Below are 27914 nucleotides of genomic sequence, written 5' to 3' on the forward strand. Positions count from 1 at the left end.
AAAACCAGAATAATCACTGGCTCTGATAGTTTCTGAGAAAACCTCAAAAATATAAGCAAGGAAGACACAAAACTCAAAAAGACAACAATACACAAATATAATTTTTTGTGGCTTTTGCTTGGGGTCTGACTCATGCTTTTTGTGCCTCAGGGTTGACTAACACTGACTGAATTCTCATTGGCATCTGCAGGACAAGGATGGTTTAACTGTGAGGAGCAGGGTTACGGCTACTCTTCCTGCTGTGTTTCCTCATATCTACCTGAGCCAGTGAGTTCATAACTCTGCGTTGGTACAATCTGCTCTTGATCGAGCATAGACAGTAAAACTGTTGAAAGGAAAACAAACTTTGCTCCTGTGCTAGCCAGGCACTGATTCTGCATGACTCAAACAAACCCTACTCTATTTTTGCTTCTCTTGTAGTTACCTTTAAGAAAGAGGGATGACTCAGGTGCCTGCTGACTACCTGTCGACCACCAGCTCCTACAACTATGAGCAGCCCCTTCCCTCCTTGGCTCGGACCAGCACTGTCACCAAGGTACCCCCAGCCAAAAAAATAACCTTCTTCAAGAGTGGAGATCCTCAGTTTGCAGGAGTCAAGATGGCCATCAACCAGCGAAGCTTCAAGAGCTTCAATGCACTCATGGATGACCTCTCTCATAGGGTCCCACTGCCATTTGGGGTACGGACCATCACCACCCCACGAGGAATACATTGCATCAGTGAGCTGGACCAGCTGGAGGATGGAGGATGCTACCTTTGCTCCGACAAGAAATATGTCAAGCCTATTAGCATTACTTCTGGGGGACATAGGCCAGGCCCTCCGCGAAATGGTCGTCCCTCCAGTACCTTGAGAAGAGCAGCTCAGGAGGGAAAGCTTGAAGAGTATTCCACACCTTTCACTCAGCATGGCCCCAGAATACCTAAGAAAATCACTCTAGTTAAGAATGGAGAAAGTGGTTTCCGGCGCTCAATTATCTTGAACCGCAGAAATGCCAGGAGTTTCAAAACGCTCCTGGATGAGATTTCAGACATCCTGCAGTTCCCAGTGAAGAAGCTTTACACTGTTGATGGGAAGAAGGCAAGTATCTCTGATACCTAGTGCTGGTCACTTATTCTAACAGGTGTTATCACATCAGTGTTTGCACTCCCTGTGATGCAAATCCTTTAGCTCATGGGGCCATTAGTTTACCCACTTTACATTAATTCTTTTGTCTTGTGTAGTTATTGTCACACAATGTACTTCCCCACCACTTAAATGAATGGGTGGTGTAGAAGAATCTTGCTCAGCCATTCAAGATCTTCATACATCAGTTTTGGGTCAATGGGAGGCAACTTTTGACAGAAGCCCAGAAGCTCAATGTTTTACAGCTGGGTATAAAACCCTAAATAAACTTCTGGTAATGGAGTTTCCCACCCTCTCCTGGGAGGCATGTCCCAACAGAGGCTTAACTTTTCTATACCTAACAACTGGGAATTCAACAGAGTAAGACGGCCCTCAGGTAGAACCGTGCAGTTGCATAGTTCTTAACAGAACAGGGTCCTGCTCATGATGTGGGAACCTCAGCAGTAATATAACTGATAAATGCATAAGTAATTAGGGTATGAGTGGGATCAGGTGATGCATTTGTATTGATGATTTGGTGAATGTGCCAGTTGGGGTGGACTCTCATAATAAATTTGGGACATGACAACTCCTTTGTTCTTCTGTTCCCAAAGGAATTTCCTGACAAACCTGAGATTCTCCTGATTTCTCCTCCATCTCTTTGTAACGTAGACTATAACCTGTATTTAATTTCTTCTGAAAAGGTCTCACATGTTAGCCTGACTTGTCCCTGGCAGTGCAGCTGAGTGGAGTGGTTACCCTGCTCCTTGCCACTTTTTCCACCTTTACAGTGCTGTGTGCCAGCTCCTCAGTGGTAATGTTACAACCATTTGTGGTGTCACTTTCTGAACCAGATGACTGAAATGACTTGGGTTCAAATGACCCACTATACAGGAGGAGAAAAAAAAAAAGGAGGAATATCTTTAACCCAAATAATTTTGACCTGGCACAGGGGCAGGAGTGTGCAGCTATGAAGAAGAGAGAGAGGGGATAATGGTGGCTTAAGTCATCTTTCCTGGTGGAGGCAACACGTCACATCACAGTGCTTTCTGCTATGCCCACCACTCTGGAAAGAGCTTCCTGTTCTCAGCTGAAGGTTCCAAGGAAAATATCCTTCCCGAACATCCTACTGCTACAGCTTTCCCAACTCTACTGATCTAGAGGCTAAAAGAGTGTCAGCCTGACTGCAGTTAGATGAGATGAGATGAGATGAAATGCCAGGGAAAGGACGGTGCCACTCCACATATGCCAGATAAGTAGAACTCCAGTCTTGCTCAGAAACTGAGGGTCCTGTAGAAACTAATGATTTATGAAAAGAGACCCAGGAGCAAGAGAGGAAACTTAGCTATGGACAACCCAACATGGCCTAGGATAAGCAAAATAGATAATTCATGTCCTCAGACTTCACGGCCTAAGAGCCAGTTGTCTAAGTAAAAGGTGAGCAAGCTGGCCACCCTACTGTGGCATTCATCTTTTCTAAGTGTGTCTAGAGTCTGTGTTTCTCCTAATGGGAGAGTAGAAAAAAATGGCTCACTTGTAGGCAAGACAAATCCCATGCCCAAAGTTATTTCAGCAGTCAATGGAAAGAAATAGGCACTTTAGACAGCTACTTTCCAAGTAACTGCCTAAATGACTGCAGATATCTGAGGCCAGATTCATTTCAGGTTCAGCATGTCAGTGTCTAAATGTTTCTGTAAGTGAAGCAAGTGGCTAAGCTCCCATATAGCTGTTGAGCCTAAGCTGACAGTCCATTGAACTTGGAGCTGGCCAAAGATAGGTGTCTAGAGGCCTTCAGAATCAGGTAGGTTCTTTTTTTCTAGCTTCCATCAATTTATTTGCAAGGTGAAGTTTGCTGTGTACGACAGCTACAACTATACTACTAAATTAAAAAATGTCAGAGCAGGATCTCATCCTTCTTTTCTCTATTCTGCTAAATTCTTAACATCTTCCCTGGTTTGGTCTTGGCCCAGAGCAATGGTCTGCTGACACTTTAGATTTAGTGCCTGGGACCACTCACTGTAGGTGGTTTCGATGTGGCCAGCCTGTGTCTGAGCAGCCAGGCTGCTTCAGGTGACCTCCATTCTGAAGAACAGAGTCTGGCACTGATTGCTTTACTACTACAAATGTAGTCAACTCAATGTAGGAAAAAAACCCAACAAACCCCACCCTGCTGCCAAGATGTGTTATAATCTATGGAGAAGTATTTTATTTTGTCACTGATTTCTCCAGTTTTCAAGACTTGGACTCCTGTTCAGTCCACATGGAGATAATAATCTTGTGTAGTGGTAGTAACTTCTTCTTCACATCTTCCATTTTTGAGAATTTTCACTCATTTCTCCAAAGAAAAGGTTTGCTTTCTACTTCTCAGTGCAGTCTTAATGTTCTCCTTGTGATTCTTAAATGAGTTTCCCACAATTTTCCTTCTAGTCATTATAAACACCAATATTTTAGCTGGCATATATACTAAATACACACTGTAAACACAATATCTTCACTATTATTAGCCTCCACCTCTTTTTCCATCTAAAGACAGGCAGTTATCTTTTACATTTTCAGCTCTGTGGTGGTGGTCATGCTGTCTAAGGGTCTCTATTCTCCCAGAGTCAGATCTCATCCCAACGTGCCAAGACGTGGCAAGACATGGCTAGAATGACATGGGTACCGACTGACCAGAAGCGGTCACTGGGGAGTATTTGAAGCTGATGGCACCTACTAAGTTTTACGTGCTAACAACTTTGCTGACAGTTTAAGTGACAAGCTATGTAGGTCTCTTCAGGAGACAACGTGTCAATAGCTTTGTCACTTGTTTTGCATCCCCATTCCCAGTTCAGTCTTTGTTTCTGGAAATGGTTCAGCCTGGGCTGCACATGAACATCACTTGAAGAGATATTGATGCTCTTTGTTGCAGCTAGATTATCTTCTCTGGCATGCCACGGAGTTTAAAATTATCTTCTAGGTAGTGATAATGATATTTTCCACAATAAATCCTCACGTTTTCCATCTGCAGAAATGTGGGTGTGGATCAAACACTATCACTTACTTAATCTCTCCACAGTCCCTTGGGATTCTTTTTTTGGATGTGAACATTTTCATTACCATCTTGTCAATAGGCAGTTCATCTTCTGTACCTTATTAATTTAATCTGCAGTCCTTTTATGTAGAATATCGCAGTGATAGGTGTCTATGGGTCCAACCGGATCAATGTTATCAGCTTACACATAGCTAGGAAATATGTGATTATTAATATCTTTTCTGGGGAATCTTTTAAAGTGATATTTTGGCCATTCTTCATTTCAACCATTTACCTCTTGCTCTTTAACTGTTTGTTACTGCTCATTCAATGGTCATTGCTGTTAGGACTTCCTGGACCTGTTACTCTAGTCTTGGGTACAAAGCATTTAAACCACAAAAAAAGTCACTCTGTCCTGGATTTTCCCATTTTTTCCTTTCATAAGGATTGTCTAAACCACTTTTGTTCTTCTGTCTAAGTTTTCTTGTTGTACCTCATCTTCAAGATCTCTGTTCCCTATAGACAACTGGTTGTATCCCAGGGTTTTCACCAGATACTAGCAGTTTCTTTGAGGGGTGAAAATGGCAAATTTGTCACACAGTTTGGGGCATTTCCTGAAATAACCTCCTTCGACTGGTGCCAAAGATTAATTTTGACTGTATGTCTTGCCTTTATATTTACATTTGAATTTTCTGTTAGAGACAACGAAAACAAGCATCCAATCTTCCATGACTATTCAAAGGTGTCTGGATGCTTCATATTTCTTGGGTATTTCCTTGTTTCTCCTATTATAATCTTTAAATAATAATTCAAATTATCTTTTAATAATTTTGTAAACTGCTTTTATGACATGTCTATGTACATTTTTCACAAGACTTATTACAGAGGCCATTATTTCTGGGAAAGAGGGCTAGGATTGATGGGAACAGTAACTTTTGACATTCATTCCCATGATTTGACAGATTAACTGAATAACAGTAAAATTCATTCCTAAGCAATGCATCTGGACTGCTGCTTGACTGCCTTTGTATTTGTCTGGCTTAGAACAACACAATTCATGGCATTTAATAGCAGGTTCACAATGTCTCTTTTGCTGCCAGTTTTTTCTTGATCTCTTGAAATCTGAACACAAAAACTGAAAAATCTCATCTCCTACAGGTGAATCGTTCTCTTCCACCAATGAAAGTGCTACTCATAGACCTGAGAGTGTTGTCCCTTCGATCTCCTTTTGTTTTCCTCTACTACTATAATTCCGGATCTGAACTCAAATCTTAAAATAAGTTAAGTCACCTCTGAAACATAATGTATGGTTGGCATATACTGCCCAGTGGCTCTGTTTTAGTATCTTTACTATTTTATTTTAAAAATCCAGAACATTTGAAGATTACAAGTCATTGGTTTCCTATTATACCTTTAGTGAGTATAAACTTAGACACACATGGAACAGGCCTGTTGTTTTGTGTTCCTTTCATGTAGTATTGATTTGAAAAAGCAGAGAAAAGTGTTTTCTTCATTTTGTAGTCTGCCTAGTCCACAAATGTTTCCAGTAAACCTCTAAGTTTAATTCAATCATAACTCACAGGGAACTAAACTTTTTGGACTGCAAATCTCGCTGGTTTTGCACATCAGTACATTTTCTTCTCCAGACAAAACTTGTATCATTTATTTTTATAGCCCTCATTTTGTCTCATTTTTTTTCAAATTGGTTTTAGCGTAAGGTTTTACCCAAAAAAGGAAGAAATGCTAGTGATTTCATGAAGCCAATAAACTGAACATTTTACCTATTTTTCTTTTTCATGGAAGAAAGTCAGAAGAAGGTCATGGGCAGCTATGCAGAATCCTAACACAGATGAAGTTCATTGTAAGGCCAAAAGTGGTGGTGTAGCATCAAGATCCATTGGAGGCCAGCAGAGCTCTTGCTTTTGTGATCACACTTATTTTGCTGTTTTTGTGTCTTTTCTTGCTCCCATTTATCTGCTTATTTACCTCTCACATATTTTCAAAATAATACTTTATGAACTTCCTAGGAAAGGTCAGTGTATTTGCTGGTTGTTTCTTCTGTGGCCTGGATTATGGGCCTTCATTGCTCTTGGGCCAGAGAGTCTTTCCATGCTATGAATTCAGAATTAGCCTATAATAATTATGCAAAACTCAGGTCAGTAGAAACAGTTATCGAAAGATCCTGATTCCAATGTTAGTAGAAATCCAGAGTGGTTCTATTGGTATTTATACATTTGAATTTTCGTTCTAATTCCCGAAGCCTTAAACAAGGTGAAACTGATATTTTTACTCTTAAGCATCAAGGAGACTGCCTACTAGGAAGGAAGAGCTACTCCCACTGAAGTGAATAGGTGTTTAAGTATTTGGGGACCAATATCAGCAGAGCCAAGAGCCCCTCTTCCCAAACTAACCATGATTTTTGTTGTCAGTTTCTAAAGCAAACTAGTAATTGGATGATTATGGGACTAGAGGCAAATTTAATTTGATTTTAGCTTAGAAAAATCAGTTAAATTTTCAGCAAGTAAATAGCGTAAATCGTATAGTTCTTCTCCGGTCAAGCCACCAGTTACTGTTTTCCAGGTGATTAACTGGAAATAGTGCCCAAATGGAGAAATCTGTTATATAGGTTAACATTGACATGTCATTAACTTGTCAGTGACACTTTGTGCAAGTTTCTGCACTAAAAGATAGACAGGCCTGGACTTAACTGATCTAAATCTGATCATCTTATTAGGCATTTAGGATGGGGGGTGATTTTGCCTGTTGGCCTCTTTTTATTGAATATAGAAGAAGATCAGAAGACTGACTCAGACTAGTCACCTAAAATTAACCCAGGCCTAGATTTTCATATACTTGTTTTAAAGTACTACAGATTTTTAAATGTTAGCAAACATAAGACATGGGACTCTACATCTGAAGATCACTTGGCTGATGAGACAGTTGAAAATTGCAGCTTTCCTAGTTTTTACTAGGGACATCAGTTCTACGCTAAAAAAGAACCAGGTGTGTTACTAAGAGCAGATATCTTAATAAAAAAAGGTAGAGTAAAATTTGTAGGTTATCTTCTCCATCACATGGACTTTCATCTCTGTTCTGGGAAGTTCTTATACAACCCAGTGCATTTTCTTTCTCCATGGTCTCAACCACAGGAGAGTGCACCTATGTGCAGATCCCCACCGCCTGCCTCTGGAGAGGGAAGGATGCCTCTAGGGGCAAAGAGACAGAGAGAGATCAGAGAAAGACCAGAAATCCTCACAGACAATTAAACTATAAGAAATGACGTGTGGGATTACGTGACAGCAACTGCGCAGCAACAGAGGATTTCCCTGACAAATGGCAATTATCCAGGGTCCTCCAGCTGAAGAGTCATTAAGACTTCTTTAAGTCACAGGAACCCAGCAACATGACTATATGTCTAGTCACAGATGTCCTGATTTCTGCACTTACTCTTGAATCACTAGGCCTGCCTTTTACTGACTGTCTTAAATTAAAACAAAAACAAAACCAAGTTCTTCCTTAAAATCCAATACTCCTTCTTGTATGGCATTTGAAACCACATTGTGTTATGGTAAATAGTCTACATAGTTTATGGTTATTGGTGGCAATTACCATGAGCTTCTCAAATGGGATTTATCAACCGTCAGAAGAGTTTTCCAAGGGATGTGGCTAGTTTTATGTTTGTTGGAGTCAGGCCAAGACTTAGATGGTTTTTTGCTTAGGCGCGCTCAAGGCTGACCGTAAGTTGTTATATTTAATGAGTGAATCTGATCCAGACTGTTATGTAGAAAGGCAGAGTAGATGACCAGAAAGGCTCTCTTTTGCCTTAGACTCTACAAGTGAGAACATTGTAGAATGAGCACTGTATGCAACCAAATTTCCTTGAGGGATCAGAGAATTACTGTGCGAGTTAATCAGGGGAGCAATCACGAGTTAAGGAATGCTTCCTCAGGCACCACTAACTGGAGACTGTAAAGGATTAGTTATTAGAAACTCCTTGGGGTAAGGACCCTCATTTTCCTTCTGTGTTTGTGTAGAGTTTGGAATGAGACACACCAGATGCTGTGGCAAGACTAACCGTTCTGGGTCAAATCAAGCCATCTTTGGCAGTGGCCAGTTGTAGCAGTCTTGGAGAAAGACAGAAGGGCACATATGAAGCGATGCTTTTCCCAGTGTGTCTTCCCAGTCTCCAGCAACCTGTAGGCTAAGATATTCCTCACCCAGAAGTAGCACCATGGGCTACAGCTATTCTAGTAGGCAGAATAGTATCAGGACACATACTCTGGCCCTGACACCGAATGGCACTATCTATACATATTCATACTATGTAGCCTCCAAAATAGGGTCTAATTCCTACAGCCTTTGTAATTGGGTGGCCACATTCAAGCTACTCCTTAGGAAAGGTCCCTGGTGTATGTTAACTCCCAGATCTGTCCAGGAATTTCTTGGGAGAGTGCCAGCTGATCCAGGCTTTAAATGCACTAAAGACCATTCGAAGAGTTTAACAGTACAGGCAACTCGGTTCCAGTGCCCTGGATCCAGAGTTGTTTAATTTAGGAGTAAAGACAGAATTTTTATTTTTAGCTGTTATTAGTAAAGGTGTTGGTCTAACTATTATTACTAAATCATCCTTGATAATAGTGACTGGATTTGCAGTGACCTCAGGGTGCAAGGCCAGGAAACAGGCTTGTCTGACATATTTCCTGGCTCAGATTTACACAACCATATAGCCATTTCTAGGACATCTGTAGACTGCCCGCAGGCATCCTCTAGGCCACTCATGTTTGGGCTGTCTACCAAGCTCATCTGTCTTAATGACAGGTGTCATCAAGACCCTGATGGAATGGGATAGATGGAGGCAAATAAGCTGTTTTAAAACGTGGTACATATATAAACACTAAGAGAAGAAAGGTGATAATTTCCCTCCTTGGGATAGTTAATTTTCTGGTTCATGTTGACATATTCACTGTGACACTTGGTTTCATGCTGTGTTCAGGTATGAGTAACTGCAACCAGTTTCAGCCCCTCATCTGGTGCAAACCGTTGTTATCAAGTGAGCTGTACCACTTTCCACCCACCGTGTGTGTGAGTCATAGTCTAAAAACAAACCACAGGTTTCAGGTTCAATATTCTCTGATTCCATGCCAAAACCACAATGACTCCAATGAGATTTACACAAGCGATCTGTAAACCTCAGCAAAACTTTCCATGAACCTGATCCATAAGAAGACTCATATCCAGGTGTGTTTTATGAACCTTTGAGATGCCCTGAAATCATTTGGCCCAGTGCCTTACAAGATGTAGTTAAATGGACCCCATGTGCTAGCCACTTTCTTATCTAACATATACCAAATCTAATACTTTCTTATCTAACATATACCAAATGCAAATGATTCCCTTAGCCTGAGGAGATTTTGTTCTTTCAATAATAATAATGTAGCACAGTGTAATTACTTTCTAATTCTTTTGAATTTAATCCAGGGCAAAGACATTTCCAATCATATTATTTAGTATATGCAATAATATTTGTGAACCTAATGCTTCTATTTATTCATTTACCTAGAATACAAAGAATAGCAGAATTCCACCCTCTCCTGGAAAAACTGTGAATTTTCTTTAAGTACGTTAAGTAGAAATCACTGTTTCTGCAAAGAATTTTTGCAGGAAAGGCTGTTTTTTTCATAGGGATATCTGGTTTTCCAAATGCAGATTTTGGAGTTTTTACCATTAACAGGAGAGGAAAAGAGAGGATGTTTTGCATTTTCATCAGTTTGCTTCTTCCTTTTGGGCCCTGAACAGAGAATTCAAAGGATTCTGCTGCAACTCTTAGAAAGGTCTGGTTTTCTTTCAGCTTGCATCTTTTCTGAAATAAATTGAGCTAACATCAGGGGAGCTACTTCTGCTGTGTAGAAGTAAACAACTTTCCAGCTTTCACATTTGTACTATGGACTCTGCAAATTGAAAGTGAAACCCTGGACTCAGTAACAAGAAAACTATTCCATTAAACCAGGGTTTTCAGCTAAATGTGTTTCTTTTTATGCCCTGAGCTTCTGGAGTCCATACACTATATCCATAGTGCTCAAAGAAGCACAATGCACAAATGTTTACACTAGGAGACACCCTGGATGGTAAGACCATGGAACAACGCCGTATGGATCTATGAGCTTGATCTAGAAGCGGTAGGGTTTATATACTCAGTCCCAGCTCCTACAGCTAGTTGGAACACACCTATGCTGTGCTTCCCTCTTTTCCCTCTCAGCTTCCAGCTGGAGTAACTTTTCATCTGTGATGTAGATATTCCCCATATAAAAAGAGTAAGTTTTGAGATTCTGGTCCTGGGGAGAAGCTGGAACTCATGAACTGTATCCTTCCCACTGACTCAGTCACCACGAGGCTAATCGCAAGAACCAAATGCTTAGCATTTTTCAAGACTTGTCAACTTTTAAGCTAATCCTGCCCTCGGAGGGCATAAGGGCAGGCGCTTGGGGTGGGGTGGATGTTAGTCTGACTCATGGTTTTCAAATCCTGAGGTTGGATGGACCAGATTTAATGAACCTGGTGCCAAAGGAGCAGGTGGTGGACTCTGATTTCCCTGAGGAACTGCAGTGTGTCAGAAGGTGGGAAATATCTGCAGCAAAAACTTTCTAAGAAATACCTTCCTCTCTTGTATGTTGAAATTTGCACCCTTAACAGCAATTTTCTGTTCCTCTGCCTGAGTTGCAGCTAGAACTGTCTCAGACCTCATTTTGAGCTGACAGGGTGGGTGGGTAGGGAAAAGGCCACCAAAAGTTTGCATATGAAGTCAACGCATTGTGGGGACCTCCCCAGTTCAAACCAGCACTCAGTGGAAGTCCTTAGGAAGCTTCCCATAGTCTTCATCAGGAACCAGCTCATCCCCCACAGAGGCAATAACCATGGCACCCCTCATACAATCCTAGCAGCCTGTCTTCCAAACTGAACCAGGCTGTAAATCAGGTTTTTTCCCCTTTTTGTCATCCTCACCTGTCTCTCAAAACCTTTTCTGCTTTCTTCATGCCTTTTTTTCAGTCCTTCCTCTTCCTTCCCCTTTTTCCATTCAGTGGTTCTCTTCTGCTGCTACCCAGATGATTTCCAATGGCCACTGAACTTCTGGTTGTAGTATTTCACCTGGACTGGTAAAAGACCTGTTCATCCAGACTATTTCCAGGGCCAAACTCAGAACATTTTCTTTATACATGTGCAAAGTGTCACACACAGGGAAAAGGCATCTGTGAGTACTCCAGGAAAAGCTGCCAGCAGTGAAATAGCTAAACATGATCTTTGCCTGTGGTTGACTGAGAAAGCAGTGCAGTGCATTATTCCTCTGTCTTTCACATATTTTACTTGGCTGTTTGAGTGCTTCATGGCCTGATTTCCAGATCACAACTCCCAAAGCTATCATTTTTCGTGCAGCTTTACACAGTGGTCAAACCAGAAAACTAGACAGCTCATGTCTGAAAAGTTCTAGAAGATGCTGATGTTTTCAGAAGTGTTGGTATGACAAATCATTTTATAGTGCTGCATTTCACCATCTGGAGCAATGCACTGGCCCATATTCCCATGATATAAGAGTCAAATAAAGGTAGCAGCATGTAATTTATGTTTAGCAGATTACCTGCTATTGCAGGAGCCTAGGACACTGGCATCTGTCCTGCTTCCTGCATGTGGATTTTGGGACCTGATATTTGATTTAGTGTGTAAGAGACCATGTGAGTTTTGATTTGCTGTGGGAGATGGAAGGGATGCTGCATACTCTCTTCTAGACTAATCACTGGGGTGCTACAGTTTGCAGAGGGTTAGATCCATATTTCCATGCAATAGTTCCGTAATTTAAGTTCAGTATTAGCTCTTGTTCTGCGTTCCTTCTGATGGGATGGGGAGAGTCTTCTGGCTGCTCACCAAACACACACCCATGCCACATCCACCAGCCTCTCTGCAGATGGGGAAAGGGGTGTTCCACTGTGGTAGGGTGTGGGGCAGGTTGCCCATGCTGATGTTGGAGAAAGTGAGGTCAAGTAATTCACTTTCCTATACCTTCCTCCTTCTTTTCTTCCGCTAACTTGCTAATATGTATGTGGGCATGGAGTGGCAACGCCCTATGATTCACCTTCTGACCAACAGATTAGCATAGCTTTAAAAAACCACTCCCCAGAAGAACCACTCTAATTCCTCCAGTGCAAAGTCTGGGGAAGGGCATGAATAAAATACAAAATTTATTATTGTTAAACGAGATACCCCAGTTCAGAGCCAGGATCCCCCTGGACTGAATGTAGTACAACTACAAAACAAAAGGGCTGTTTGCACTCCAAAGAGTTGTAAATCTGAATGAAAGACAAAAGGGAACAGATGAAAGAGCGCAAGGAAACAAGGCAATGAGTCAGCATGATAGGCAATGAACTCAGCCCGTTAGCCTTTTCTTCAACATGTCTGTTACAAGCTTTTCCTGTTTCTCCCTTGCATCTCTGCACTCTTTGGAAGGTGGATTAGCTTATGGACCTGTGATCTCAACCATGCCTTGCGTTATTTCCCCATTCTGTCTTTCTCTCTCTAACTCTCAAATGTCTGTGGCTGGCTGGTAGACAGCACAGTTAAAACAAAAGATGTTTCCTACATTTTACCTTAATCAGAAACTGGTATCCATATTCAGCTTCTGAGGTGAGTAAGGTTTTCAAAGGTTCTTTCTTCTCTGGGAAGAGCCAGAGGATAGCATGTTCTCCACAACAAGCAACAGATTCCTAATTTTAGAGATGTTATGTTTGTCTTTCTTCTGTTTAGGTAATGATGACATTTTATTATTAATTGTGTTGCAGTAGCACCTAGAGGTCCTTGCTGACATCACAGCCCCTTTGTGGTAGGTACTGTACAGTAACATTCATGGAGACAATCCATCCTCCAATGGATAGCACCCAAACTGAAAAAAGTAGACATAGTTCAGAGGAGAGGATGTCCTTTCATTTCCACCTTGCACATGGTGACCTCCCCAGGGGGGGCTGAGGGTAATGCCTATGAAACATTTTTATTGGAAAGAACATTTGGCTTTTTTGAACCAATCCATACGTGACATATCCCACTGTGACAAGGAGTTCCTGTGGTACGAGATAATGAAGTATGCAAGTAAACAGAAGTTTTACTGTTTTGAAAAGTCAGAATTTTATTGTCAGAAGTACAAAAACTTCAATGAAACCTAAAGACATAGCTGACATTTCCTTGGAAGAGTCTGTGCATGTAGGTTTAACACACAGCAAATTGCAATTTTTTTCACATGGCAGCACCTGATCTGTAAGACACCACAGTGGGTCAGAAGTTGACTGATACAAACAAAAATACTTCAACAGAGGCAAGTACTGGCAACAAATTTTCTGCTTTCTTGTCCAAAACTTCACTAACAGCCTCCATAATCCTCTTGGTTCTCGATCCAGAGTCTGTAGAGGTCAGCAAGTTTCCCTCCATTGGTTGCAGTGGGATTTGGATCAGGTTTTGCAGTAAGACTGAGAAACTTAATTTCATTTTCAAGGATTATGCAATAAAATTTTAACGGGAGTCTATTTCAGCCCACCAAACTGCTAGAGATTGTTCCCTGTGAATTTTGCTTAGAGGATTTTTGCCTCTGAACATCAAGTGCCTTAGCTGTGAGCAACCCTTCTCATGAGCTCATATGACAGGGTAATTACATTGAGGGAACTCAAAAGAGGGCTTGAATGGGGCCTGAGTTATGCATAGGAACTCCTTCCTAACCCATCAAAGACCTTTATCATCAGCCATTCATTTTCTTCCATTTTACTCCTGACTGTTCACTTATCATGGATTAAAATATTCTTGGAAGTTACCATGTTTTGGGATTCAGCTTGCAAATGAAGACACTTCATTTTCTAACTGTCTCTATATGAATATGCTAGATGTTTCCTGCTTAGCTTTCAGGTGGTAGTCTGGTAGGGCACAGGTCTCATATTTAACTTGTATCCTGTCTGCCATCCTCAGGCGCATATTAGATACTCTAGAACATCTCAAATTGCTCTAGTTATCTACATTTAGACAACTGCATTGAGATGATTGACTTTCTCTCTAGACAGTGAAAGAGGCAGGCATGTCCAGTGGGGGATGTACCACCTGTATCAGCTGGCTTTCCTGGGGCGAAACGACCTGTCCCCCAGAAATATCGATTGCTCTCCACCAATGCGCAAGAAGCCTAGACTGTAAAAGATGACTTACAATCAGGTGTGATGAGTTAATGGAGAAACAATAGGGCAGGGCATTCCTTTCTCCATCACAACTCCTTGAGGTGATCACCAGATTTTAAGTATTCACAATCAGTTGCCTTTGGTTTTTATGGCTAAATTGGACTGGGATGTAATACTGTTTTCTTGTAATATGGTATCCTGGCGTGGGTACTCAAAAATCTTGCTGTGGCAGCCTGAGGGAGGAGAGGAATCTGTTTACCAGAAGGATTTCCTTACAGGCTACTGCTCGGAAGAGATAAATGGCATCTCTGAGCAAACAAAGAAAACTTAAATGTCGGAAAAAATCTGTGCTGACCAACCAATAGCCACCATTTTATTTCACTGGGGCATCTTCTGATCTTGCCCACACACACAAAAAAAAAAAGAAAGCACCAACTATCTAAGGTTTTATTGCTGCTTTAAAATGAAACACATCCCACCCTAATGATATATATTTTTCTCCAGTAACAGCTAAGGCAGCTAAGAACATCTACCTTCTACTCTTTCAGTTCCACCACACTTTTCCTCAGGCTGAGGTCTATATGACAATAACAACTACCTCTCCTACAAAAAAATCACAGAATCACATTATTACTGAGGTTGGAAGAGACCTCTGGAGATAATCTCATCCAACCCCCCTTTTCAAAGCACAGTCAACTAGAGCAGGTTGTCCAGGTGTCCAGCTAGGTTCAGATTGTTCCGGTGTCCAGCTGGCTTTTGAATATCTCCAAGGATGGAGACTTCACAACATATCTGAGCAACCTGTTCCAGTGTTTGGCCACTCTCGCAGTGGAAAAAAATGGTTTTCTTCTGTTTTAATGGAATTTATAAATAAATAAAAAAATAATGCAATACAGTAAAGGTCAGACAACAACAGTCTCTAAAGTCCTGGGGTTTCACCAACTGCAAGAAATTTAAATGACCCTTTTAAATAATTTAATATTTACTGCAGTGATAGTCTCCCTGCTTCAGGACAGACCTATAAGGTTTGTCCCAGCATGTTCTATTACTGATCTTACTTATGTTAGGATTATGCCACATTCGATATTATACAGCTGAAGTTAATTATGACTGTATTCCTAAAATAGTAATTAAGAGCAGCAACTCATTGAAATAATATGGCCTTCAAGAAGGAGCACAGGCCAGGGACCCTGGAGCTGATATTCAATATTCAGCTCAGATGATGCTTCCTGGTAACTGTTGAATGGTCACGTTGGCTGGAGTTAATCTGCCTTAGCTTAGCTGTCTACATCTCTCCTAATCATTCCAAGGTGCTGTATACCAAGGGAGAAAGGCATTTCCAGAGCATGATTTGTCTCACAACAGAAGAGATGTCCAATGCAGGATACAGGAATTGCCCTTTCTACATGGACTACATGTTGGTAGTCCTACTACTAGTACTAAAGGTTGGTTAGCTAGCTCAGTCCTACACACCTAACTTTTAAATGTCCAAAATCTGAGGCCAAATCTAGCTATTATCTTTGTGTCCGTTGATTTCAACATTTAGAGAAGGATGCCTGTTCCTTGTTTTCCAGAACTTACCTAAGAGACATGATGACAGTATGTTCCTTTATAGAAGTTGCTTATAAAAGCATTGCTTATGAAAGCCTAGGTCCCAGAGCAAGCCACTTTAGAGTAAGATAACTCCTGAGAGTTAGACTAGGATCATGCTTGGGGAGGCACATCTCAGCCTTGAACAACATCCCATACGCTGGAATTCACACTGTCATCTCTGCAAGAAGATTCCCTCCTTTTACCTATCCTGAACAGCAATTCAACATCAGGTTATTTTCTCATCATTTAATCAGATCTAATATTTCATCTCTTTCTCTGGGGCTCACGTGCTTCTGAAATATGAATAGCTACTGTGTCTGCTTTTTGCCATGGTGTTACTGCCAAATCTTGCAATCTTATCTCTCAAACCACTTTACCAATTTTCTGTTTGATGTCCTGTTTCCTCCCCCGGCATGAAAAATCAATGCAGAAGGTGCATGGAAAATACAATTTCACAAGCTGTAATAACTCTTTGTCTGGTGGTTGTTATGTCTAAGCAGAAGAACAGGATCACTTCTCTCGCAGGATAGCAAAAGAAAGCTCCCGGGTTTTGTGTTGTTTCCTAGTTGTTACCAGTGTGATGCAGATTCCAGAAAAGCCAGGGGAAATTCTGCCACTGGTTGAAATGGGGCCAATATTTCTCTCAGCGCATTCAGGAGCAACAGTAGACACTGGCCCGGCTGCAGGTTCAGGATCTGATCCCTTCTCATTAGAAATAATTTTTATATATTCCTTAAGAAGAAGCAAATCTGAGAAGCAATGCATGGATCACATCCTGGGACATGCTGGGTGAGCTGCAAGTTGCTAAACACCTGAGAGGGGACATACTGTTTAGAGATAATTTAGCGCTAGTAAGAAATGCCATATTGATTGCCCTGAAGACAGATGTCCTCTGTATAGCCCAGGCAACGACGTGTTGTTGAGAGGATGGGATTCATGCAGCAGTGTGGGAAAGCTCTGTGCTGAGCAAAATGAGATGAACTATTATCCCAGCTCCACCGTACTGCCCTGACAGAATGAACGTTGCATTAAACCAAATCAATGTGAGAAAAAAATCGTTTATTTAACACTTAGGAAACATTCAGTTGTATTTACAACTGCCAAAATGTTTTTACAATGAAGCGTTATGAAGTGCTGATTTCCCAAATATAGATGAATTTCTACAATTATAATTCAAAGATATTAAGCTTGCAATTTATTAGGAATAAAGGCTATGTTATAGGTATAAACACTGCTAAAGAGCTGATGATGCCAGAAATACTACATGACAGACCCTTTATTTTAAATCACATAACACAAGTATATTCCATATGAAAGTATTTGGTTTGTGGAGCATATATAAATTCAATAACTCATCTGGCTCAGCTCCATCGATTCCTGAAGCTGTGTCATTGGCACCATCTATTTTCTGCAGACACAACGCACCGGTGATGAGTGTGATTGAAGTATCTATATACAGACACAGTACCATGTGAGAAAATGTCCTGGGCAAAAAATAGCTTTCACTGAAAACATGTCCCTTGCAAATAGGGATAGTCCCTACACTTAGTGGCTTTTTAAAGTCAGGTTGTTTTACATTAAGATCAGGAGGGATTTCACATCTATTTTTCTTACTTCTCTCCCTCTTTTTCGTTTTCTCTTTCTCCTTTTTTACCCTCATCTTTTTTCTACTTGTATAAGGACACAGCGAAAGATCTCACTAAAGGAATAACAAACAAAAGAAAAAAGACCAGGCAAGTAAAGAAGGAAAAGAAATATACAGGTGGCAAAACCCTTCTCAAAATATTGTCATTTATTAAATTATAGGTTTTCTATAAACTTTTTGAGTGAGCTAGAAAGATGTTTCCTTTACAAATATATGGACCAAAAGTGGATTTATTGACAAATGACAAGCAGTAGGGATAGACAGACTGAGATCTGTGGGTTATTTTCTGTTTCTGTTTCATGGTGCTTATCACATAGACTCAGGACTTTTGTTGCTTTACACACAGTGGTGCTTAATGTAAGCTTTAGAGAGCAGAGCCTCACTTACTGTGGGTTTTTATAGCACCAAATGCAATGGCCTCAGCTTCTAACTGTTGTTACAGTGCAAACAGTAAATTAAAAAAAATGGGAAGACGATGGGATTTTAGTGTATGCCCACTAAAAAGTTGATGCCATATGCTTTACTGTAAGAAAAATTACCGCAAGTGTTTAACTGGACCTTGAGTGTGATTCTTTCTGTCTTGTTCTTTCACCCTCCACATATTCACCCTCCTTTTATTTGCACAAGATCCAGCACTATTATCTCAGTACCTCTCAAAGCCCTGGTGGTACTAACTAATCTCCGAAAACCCCGGAGGCATTTCACAAACTCAGGGCTTGGGCTCCAAAGGGGGCCTGATTCTTCATTCTGATGCTACAGCAACATTTAGAGAATGAGGTCCACCCTTCATGCTCTGTTATGCCAGGCACGTGTGACAACTGCAGAATTGTCATCACAGCTCCTCCAAGATTTGTTCTCTTCCATACTCGGCTGCTAGTTAATGGGCTGATGATTAAGTGACACAGTGAGGTCAGGGTGCATCTTATGAGCAAGATAGTGTTCAGCCCACCACCGGTGCTAGCTAACATCTCGGTAGCCCATTGCATGGTCACTTCTTAATGGTGAGACCCTGTATGCTCTAGAGATGTTCTCCTGATATAGCAGTCTAAGGAGGAAGGAACATCCTAGCTGGATTGTGGAGACCCCTGACAGCACAAAGCTGCCAGATGTTGGCCACTCTAAAGACCTTTCAAACAGCAAGAGAGCCCTCTCATCCTTTTAGAAGCCAACGAGTGGTTTACCTGGGAGCTTAACTTCAGTCTTACAAATAAGGGATTGCAGAAGCAAGATGAAAGAGGGTCCAGGCTTCGTCTAGCCAGTGCTCATCACAGGACTGATTCCTGCTCCTTTAGATGCTAGGTAAACATTGTATTTGGGTAAAAGTGACTTTCTGCCGTGTCTAGCCCTGCTCCCTGTTCCTAGCTGCGGCTGACATGAAGGACTTGGTGAGTAATCGAGACACAGGTCATGAGGTGAAGATGAAGAGGCAGTGTGTAAGCCTGGGTTCTTGTGGAGGAACAGAGTCCTTCACAGGCACTTCCCACGCTGAGGGACAATGTCCCACATTGTCCCTCATTGAGGCAATACTTGAGGTAATATTTGAGAGAGTATTTGAGGTAATATTAGGGGAAGTCACAGTTCTTGTCTTTTCCTGAGCAGAGGAAGTAAGAGAACTAATGGTCAACCTAGAATGTAGCATTTACCAGGGAGTATTGCTGTCCCATGCAGGAATTAGAAGACTTGAAGAGTATAATTCTCTGTAAGGGAAACTGAGAAGCCTTTGGTTCCACCCCCTTCCTCACTACCACATTGATTATGCCTAAATCTTTCCCAGAAGATGTAAAACCTTGTAATAAATGAGATATCTTCTCCCTTAGGCAATCTCTCCCATCCCTTCCTTATCTTAGGAGATCTGATTAAAACATAGCAGAGTCTCTCTTTCAGTGGAAGAGTACTGCAACAGAGTCTACCAACAGGCCCTGGTAGACCCTGAAGTTCTCCAGAACCATGTTTATTTTATTTTAGGTGACATCTAAATGTCCTGTGATTCTGGACCTGGAAGGCAACAAGTAGTTCTGCTCTATTGGCCTACGGTGACCCACTTGCTCTTCTCTTTCTAGATCGACAGCATGCAGGCTCTGCTTCACTGTCCCAGCGTGCTGGTGTGTGTCGGCCGGGAGCCATTTAAACCTGTCTCAATGGAGAATTTGAGGAAACACTCGGTGGAGAAGCTGCCCAACCTGGCTCCCCGTTCCAATGGCAACAATGTCGATGAAAACAATGAAAGTAAGAAAAACTCCGGCGCATATTGCACCGTCCTCTCCAGGCCTGTGTCCCACAACATGGAGATTACAGGCACCTATTGTATGGCCCCAATGCGCAGATTTCACGTGGAAAATGTACTTCCCTCTCTCTGCCTCCCAGGCCTTTCCATCCTCCCCTTCTTTTTCTCTGGTTTCCTTCTAGGATTTCCTCCCTACACCCTCCAGTCTTTCTTTTACATGCTCCCCGTGTCTGGCTGACTTCCCTTCCTCTTTCATATCTCTGTGTCTCCTTTTCCTTCCAGAACTCCCTCCTTTCCTGTGTCTGCCTCTGAGGCTCCCCAAACCCTTGAGATTTCCCACGAATCCTCTATCGCCTTGTCTTTATGTCATATAATGCCTGCACTTCTGCATTTGCCTGCACCAGGACCAGAAGATGCCCTGGTTTTGTCAGCAGGAGATTCAGTTGCTCCTGCCGGTTACAGCTGCAGTGTAGCCTTTTGGGAACAAAGCATGTTTTTATGGAAAGGTTATGTTCAGGAAGGAGTATGTTATAGGTTATTCAGGATGATATTTCTTAGGCACTTCATCATGAGTTATCTGAGGTCACAGGTAATTAAACCAGCCACCGTCAGTAGCCTATGAAAAGAAACTTCCCATGTCCAAAGGGCAATTCATCTCACCTGTATTAGGGATTTGTTTCAGCATGAAATGAAGTGTGCTCTGGAGGAGCACCTGTTTCTCACCATTGTCAATACCAGGACCCGGGAAAGATTCACTCATATGTTGACAACTAGTTGTAGAAACTTAAGGACAGAGGCATGCCACACTCACTCCCTGAGACATAAAAAATTGGAGGGAGCAGTGGGAATAATCTGAAGCTTTGTCCATCAGGAGACTGAGCAAATACATCAGTTCAAATGCATAAGGATGGTTAGATAAGAGCTATATTTCATGTGTTATTGATCTTGGTTGGTGTGCTCCCTGTTCAACACTACCTGCCTAAAATGCCCTCCATTCAGCTGCATATCCATGTGCCCACAGAGGCATATGGTTGTCTAGATATATAAAAGTAAACTTTGAACAAATCTGTATTAGAAATGAGATAGGTGTGTATCTTGCAAAACTGCATGATAGCAATGTACTCTACTTGAAATGAAGGGTCAAGGACTTGAATAAATCTATGCAGATCACTGCACTGATCCATAGAGATGTGCTTTGGATTACAATTCTTAAGATTCCCGTACTATTACTGATTCTTCCATAATTACCACTATTTCTTTTTGTAAGTATCACCAGCTTACAATTCCTTTTCCATTTATTCTTTATGTTTTAATAAGCGTTATAATTATTCATAGTGCCGCATCCCTGCAGGGACTGAGTGCTGCTCTGGTCTACACGGCCACATCTGTGTTTCCCAGCATGTGAGTGAAGAGGTGGATGATGCACAATAAATGTGTGACACTTGACCTCTAGCTAAGGAAGAGGGTCACTTCTCCATGTATTTTTCCCCGACTGAATAGGAAGGATGAAAACTCGCACAGTTAAATAAAGGGATATTTGCAGCATGATAAAATACAGAAACTCTGAGACTAAATTGCTCTGTATATATATTTCTTTTTCTTCCTGACGTGCACTCAATATGACAAAAAAAAGTGTTTGTGTTTCAATTTAGATTAAAAAAAAAATAAAGTTAATGTATAGAAGATTTTAATACAGATTATTAATTCAAACTTAATATTTATGGTCATCACTTAGCCAAAGCCAAATTTTCAAATTATGTAAACTGGCATAGGCTTAGCTTTAATGGAATAATATCAGTATTCACTAGTTTCAGGGTTTGACCTATATATTTTGTGTCATCTTTATATGAGTTAACATTTCTCTCCATCTTTCTTTTCTTTACTTATTTCAAACTCCAGTGAACTTTGGACTGAAAGCCAAAAAAAGTGTTATCCATCCACGGTCAGCATCAAGCAATCGGTCAATGAGATTTTCTTTATCATCAGAAAAGTCGTATCCTAATGGTCTCCTTGCCTCACCGGATAACGGTGCATCTTTCTCAAACAGTTTCTCACATTCAAAACCTGGGGACCTGGTCCATTCCTTGGTCAATGACGACATAGAAAAACGGGTACATGTGAACAAGGATGGTAGCCTATCCGTTGAGATGAAAGTCCGCTTCCGCTTGCTGAATGATGAGACTTTGCAGTGGTCCACCCAGATCAAAAAGTCCAATCTGATGAACCAGTTGCCTTGTGAAGAGTCAGGTGTAGAGGAGGACAGCGGAGTAGACCCCATACAGAAAATGAACCCAGAAGCCAGCTCAGAGGCAGATGAGTCATTATATCCCTGCGATATTGATTCTTACATGTCAAAACTTGAGGAATCAGAATGTGACGAGGCTCATTGTCATAGCTGTGGAAAGAAACACCAGGACTATGACATTTGGAAAAACCCCATGCACACATCCCAGAGGGAAGAGCCCAGTGTACGAAGCACCTGGCACACACGGTCGTCATGCTCCAGCACATCTTCCCGGAGGAGAGTAGTCCACAAAAAGATGGCTTCTGTGGATAGCCTCCACACCACATCCAGTGAGGAGTTCTCTGAGCACATTGTGCAAGAGTCCTCATCCTACTCAGAGACTATAGAGAACAGAGTGGCATATAGATCCATTAAAAAGTGTATGTGTCGAAGTGATTTGTCTACAGGTGTTTCCAATGGAGAAGACCAGCAAGAATACACTCGGACAAGCACGAGCAATAGTCAGAGACCTTCGTCCTTGGGTTTAATGTCACATTCAAGCTGTGAAAACAACCTGGATACGCAAGATGCCCATGAAGACCATGAGGCCAGCAAAACCAATTCACAAAATGAAGATGAAAATTGTTTTGAAGTTTCCTCTGTGAAGTGCTTAAAGAATGATGCAGAAGAGATTGAAAGCAGCAGAGTTGGGAGTGTCTCATCAAGGTCATCTCTGCAGTCCAGACAGAGCAAGAAGAACGTATGTGAGGAAACAAGTAGCACAGGTAGGAGCATGTCCTCCTCAAGTCTTCAGAAGGCAAATCAAGAAGATAACACTAGGTGCTCCACTTCTGCCAACAGTGAGCACAGCAAGTCTAGTAACTGTACCACGCCAACAGCAAAGAGTGAACAGAATGACCACTCTGATGACAACGTAGTGGTCTCCTCCTTCTCCAGTGAGTCCTGCCCTAAGAAAGAGGCTGAAGAGGTCGAAGCAGAACAAGATGAAATCAATGAAGTCAGCTCAGTGTCAGCAAAAACAAAGCCCAGCCGATCAATTAGAGATGAGAGCAGTGAAAGTGAACGATGCTCTACACAAGGTACCCCCCATTCCAGAGCTAGTGACAGGAACAGCAAGAGAAGTGACAGTGATGAGATTCTGTGCAATGCCTCTTGCTCTTCCAGAGGATCCAAAAAGAGCAAACACAGCCATATTCATTTGGATGCACGGTCTGAAATATCTGTGTCTTCACTTGAATCCGCTCGGAATAAAAAGAAGAATTCCCTACATGCAGATGATCTGAGATCATGCAGCAGGGCATCTAATTACTCCAAAAGCTCATGTGAAATCAAGAAAAAATCTATTGGACGCCCCATGTCTCATAACTCAGGATCTTTTCACTCAAACATTTCATCTACTAGTGAAGCACAGGTGATTACAGGTTTTACTGAGGAGAAAAGCTTGAAAAGTACCACCAATGGCTACAGTGAATCCTCAAAAGGCTCAAAGAAGAGAAGCCATAGAGAAGAAAATAGTAAGCCATCATCCCTCTGCTCAAGTGTTTCAAGCCCTAAAGGAAAAGCTGGAGAGGGTCATTCCAAGATTAATTCAGAGGCCCCATCTTCAAGACAGGGAAGTATGAGTGAAAGTATATGTTCAAAAGGTGACCACTCAACTGAGACTGGGATTAGGAATGGAAACCCTGCAAGTGTCTCTTCAAGAGTCTCTTCAAAGTCAGAAGTAAAAGATAAATGCTTGTTGACACAGGTATCCCAGGAAAGTGATGATAGGTGTTTACAATCAAACATATCTCAGTCTTCAAAATCAAGGCAGGTAAAAACTAGAAATCTCCATGTGAGGATGTCAAACTCCAGCCAAGCATCACTGTCCGAGACTTTGTCAGTATGTAGTATGCATTGTCCTGCCCCACCAAAAGGGAAGCCAAACAGCAAAAAAATACATTCAACCATGTTGAAGAACTCTTCCCTTAGCAGCATAGGTACTGAGTCAGTGCTGACCACAGGAAAAGAGCAGAAAGAAATCGTAGATTCCTCCAAAGCAACTTCCTATGGGTCTAAATCAGCTGCAACTGAAATAAATGATCAGAAGAATAAAGAGACTGATGATTCTTGCAACAGAAAAGTGGAGGAAGAGTTAGAAAGCACAGGTATGCAAGAGGAAGGGAGTGATTTAATGCCATCTACTCTACCAAATACAACTCCAGAAGAAGTTGTGCAAGAATGGCTAAGTAAAATCCCTTCAGAAACATTGCTTATGAAATATGAAATGGAGGATGATGCAGAAGAGGAATGTATAGAGGCAACCACTGAGGTATCATACTGTCCAAATGCCAAGGAAACCTCAGAGGATGAAAACGCTGAGAAAAAGAATGTAGAGGAGGCTGAAAATGAAGCAAACGATGAAGTGGAAAAAGAGACAGCAGAAGGCACTGCTATTAATGAAGAGACTGAAGAGTGTGTGAATCAGGAACAAATCTCTGAGGTTGTGTCCGAAGCTGCTGAAGCTGCCGAAGCTGCCAAAGCTGACCAGGCAGAATGCAGCCAGTCAGTTACATCCAGCCAAAATAACAACAGAAGAGACCTGCCAACCTCTGTCCAGACTTCAGTCCAGATCATGAAGGCCTTGCTCAGTTCAAAACATGAAACAAAATTTGACCGATCAAACAGTTTGCCTGAAGTGTCCCCCACTATGGGGAGAAAACTGAGTAACTCTGCCAACATTTTGATTACTTGTCTTGCGAGTCTCCAACTCCTTGATGAAGAGTCAGAAGATCCATCAGATAAATCAAAATGTTTGAATAAGCCAAGGTATATGGAGCTGCTAAACATTTTTCAAGCCCTGTGGTTTGGATGCACAGCTGAAAAAAGTGGTCCAAGTTCAGGTCAAGAGGCAAGTGAGCAGCCAAAGACAGCCTCTGGGTTTAAAGCTCCCAAATCTGTAGATTGTGACTTCACCCCCATGTCCTCCTCTGGGGTTGATGTTGGCAGTGGTTCTGGTGGCTCAGAAGAGAGCACAGCTGGTGCCAGGGACTGCACCTTAGCGGCACAGAAAACTGCTGAACTCAAATCAGCTGGACACTTGGAAAATGTAGAGACTGGCACTGAACTGACTGAGGGTGAGGAGCAAAGTAAAGAGGAAGAGCAGTCATCCCGACCTTCAACAGCCTGCTCAAAATCAAAAGGAGAGGCAAAAGCACAGTCTACTAAAGAGGACTCTCTAATTCAGGAGGCAGAAGAGAATAAGGAGGATCAGTGCAGTAACTGTGAAAATGGTCAGGAGGAAGGGGGAGAAAATGAAAACAAAGAAAACAGCAAATTAACTGAAAATGGAGAACAAGAAGATGAAGCTGTGAATGATGAACTCCCAAAAGAAAATCTTGAAGAGGAAGCTGATCAGCTACCCACTAATGATGATACAAATGTCAATGATGCTGATTGTGGAACAGAGCTGAAAGCTGATTTGGAAGAGCAGCTTGGAAAAGAGTCTCCAAATGACCCAGAGCCCAAAGTCAATATGGCCACCACTATGGGTGCATCCTTTGTCCAGCAAAATTCAGTGGATCCGGACCCAATTTGGGTCCTGAGACTGCTCAAGAAAATTGAGAAAGAGTTCATGACCCACTATGTCAGTGCCATGAATGAGTTAAAAGTCAGGTGGAACCTGCAGAACAACCAGCAGATGGATGAAATGATACTGGAGCTGAAGGAAGAAGTGAGTAAAAGGATACAAAGAAGCATAGATAAGGAGATGAGGAAGATCAAAAGCAGAGCAGGGAAGAAGATGCCAAGACCTCCAGATGAACCACTCAAGCGTGAGTCAACACTCCAAACTGAGCAGAGGAGACGGCGGTTGCAAACTATGCATAAAAAGTCACTCATCAGTGACAAGAATGGAACCCAGACTGGGCTAGAGGACACATCAGACTTATCATTTGATGTAAATGAAGATACAGCATTTAGTGCAGCTTTTGAGGCCAGTCTTAATGAACAAACAAGTGAGGAGGAATACTGCCCATGTGACTCCTGTGTGAGGAAAAAAATGGCTTCCAAGCCTGCAAGAAAGCCAGTGGTGGCCACCAATGCCCCAGTCATGAAGGCATTTGATTTACAGCAAATCCTGAGGTTGAAGAAGAATGATGATGAGGAAGCCTGTGCCTCAGAAGCAGCCCAGGACATCAAAACAATTCCAAATGAGGAGAACGATGAGGGTGAACCCCAGCCAAGTGAAACGGAAGTGGAGGGCAATGAAGAAAAGGAGCCAGAATTAAACGAAGTGGACAGCTCAACATTGAACAGAGATGGAGAAGGATCTGAAATATCAGAGAGTCAAAACTGTGAGATGGAGGATGAGGTAAAAGATGAAGAAACCAAAGAAGAAGAAAAGGAAGAAGCAGAAGAAGTGGGGGAAGAAACAAAAGAGAGAGAAGAAGAAGAGGAAGCAAAAGAGGAGGAGGAAGAGAAAGAGGAAGAAGAAATAATGAAGGCAGAAGAAGAGGAGGAAACAAAAGAGGAAGAGGAGGGAGAAACAACAGAGAAAGAAGATGAGGAAGTAAAAGAGGAAGCAGCAGAGGAGACAAAGGAGGAAGAGGAAATAAAAGAGGAGGAAGAGCAGGAGGAGGAGGAGGGAGTGAAGGAGGAGGAGGAAGAAACAAAAGATGAGGAGGAAGGAGAAACTAAGGAGGAAGAGGAGGAAGTGAATGAGAAGGAAGAAGAAACAAAAGAGGAAGAGGAAGACATGAAAGAGGAGGAAGAAGCAAAAGAGGAGGAAGAGGAAGTGAAGGAGGAAGAGGAAGAAACAAAAGAGGAGGAGGAGGACGTGAAGGAGGAAGAGGAAGAAACAAAAGAGGAGGAGGAAGTGAAGGAGGAAGAGGAAGATACAAAAGAGGAGGAGGAAGTGGAAGAAGGAGAAGAAGCAACAAATGAGGATGAGGAAGCAAAAGAAGATGATAAAGAAGAAAAACAAGAGGAGCAGGAAGTGGAAGAAGAGGAAGAAAACCCAGAAGAGAAGGAGGAAGAAACAAAAGAAGAAAAAGAGGCAGCAAAAGAGGAGGAAGAAACAAAGGCAGAGGAGGAAGCAAACGGGAAAGAGGAAGAGCAAGAAGAAACTCAAAAGGAAGAGCAGGAAGCTGAAGAGAAGTCCAAAGCTGAAGATGAAGCTGACAATGAAGCTGAAGAAACAGAGGAGCCAGAGGATGAGGACATTGGGGCTGATGATGAGGAAGAGACATCGGAATGCAGAGGAGATGCTGACGGCTCTGGAACTGACAACAATCCTGAAGGAGATGCTGCAGAAGGAACTGAAGAAGCTGAGCAGGATGAAGCTGAGGCAGTGGAAGATGCAAATCCAGAGTCAGAAGATGAGGCATGTTCAGCTGGGGAGGAAAACGACACTGAAGGAGGTGATAAATATGATGAGAATGATGAGAAACCGACCAGTGATGACCCTGACAAGGCACATGAAAAGTATGAAGACAAAGGCAACAACAAGGTTTCTGAGAGACCCTCAAGGGCCAAAGGCAAACAAAACAGGAAAAGGCTAAAGAGTCTGAACAAAGCAGCTGTCTTTTCTTGTTATTCTTCTGTAGGAAACTTCTCACAGCAGTCCCAGAAGGGGTCTGAAGATGAAGGTGAAGAGGAATGCAAAGATGACAATAACCCCATGAGCAGCCATCCCAATGGAGAGGTTCAAAGTGATGAGAGCAGCAAACCCTCACAGATGTATCCTGACTGTGAGGAAGAAGAAGAGGACAAAGAATCTTCATGCACTGATCCTTCGGGAGATGAGGACCAGGCAGATGCTGAAGGTGTAAATCCAAAGGAGGTTGAACATAGTGATGAAGTTCAGGCTTCTAAAAAGAAAGAAGACTCTGATGAGATTGGCCAGGATGACCTGGACTTCTAG

General features: G+C 42.0%; 1 protein-coding gene across 1 annotated transcript; it reads left to right on the plus strand.

The window, feature by feature from the left end:
• The first annotated feature begins 439 nt into the window (after nt 1-439).
• On the plus strand, nt 440-27914 carry RP1L1 (retinitis pigmentosa 1-like 1). The gene is made up of 4 exons (XM_010583206.1): nt 440-1078; nt 19604-19769; nt 21667-26363; nt 27135-27914. Exons 1-4 carry the CDS (start codon nt 440-442, stop codon nt 27912-27914), a joined length of 6282 nt encoding a protein of 2093 aa, XP_010581508.1.

The sequence above is a fragment of the Haliaeetus leucocephalus genome, unplaced genomic scaffold (assembly GCF_000737465.1).
Source record: "Haliaeetus leucocephalus isolate CR32 unplaced genomic scaffold, Haliaeetus_leucocephalus-4.0 Scaffold871, whole genome shotgun sequence".
Classification (NCBI taxonomy): domain Eukaryota; kingdom Metazoa; phylum Chordata; class Aves; order Accipitriformes; family Accipitridae; genus Haliaeetus; species Haliaeetus leucocephalus.

What these genes read in the sequence shown, in the direction of transcription:
- RP1L1 (XM_010583206.1), top strand. Translation starts at nt 440, where the DNA reads ATGACTCAGGTGCCTGCTGACTACCTGTCGACCACCAGCTCCTACAAC. An exon ending in TGTCGATGAAAACAATGAAA is followed by an intron (nt 19,770 to 21,666) that starts GTAAGAAAAACT and finishes TTCAAACTCCAG; the next exon opens with TGAACTTTGGACTGAAAGCC. An exon ending in ACTGTGAGATGGAGGATGAG is followed by an intron (nt 26,364 to 27,134) that starts GTAAAAGATGAA and finishes AAGGAAGAGCAG; the next exon opens with GAAGCTGAAGAGAAGTCCAA.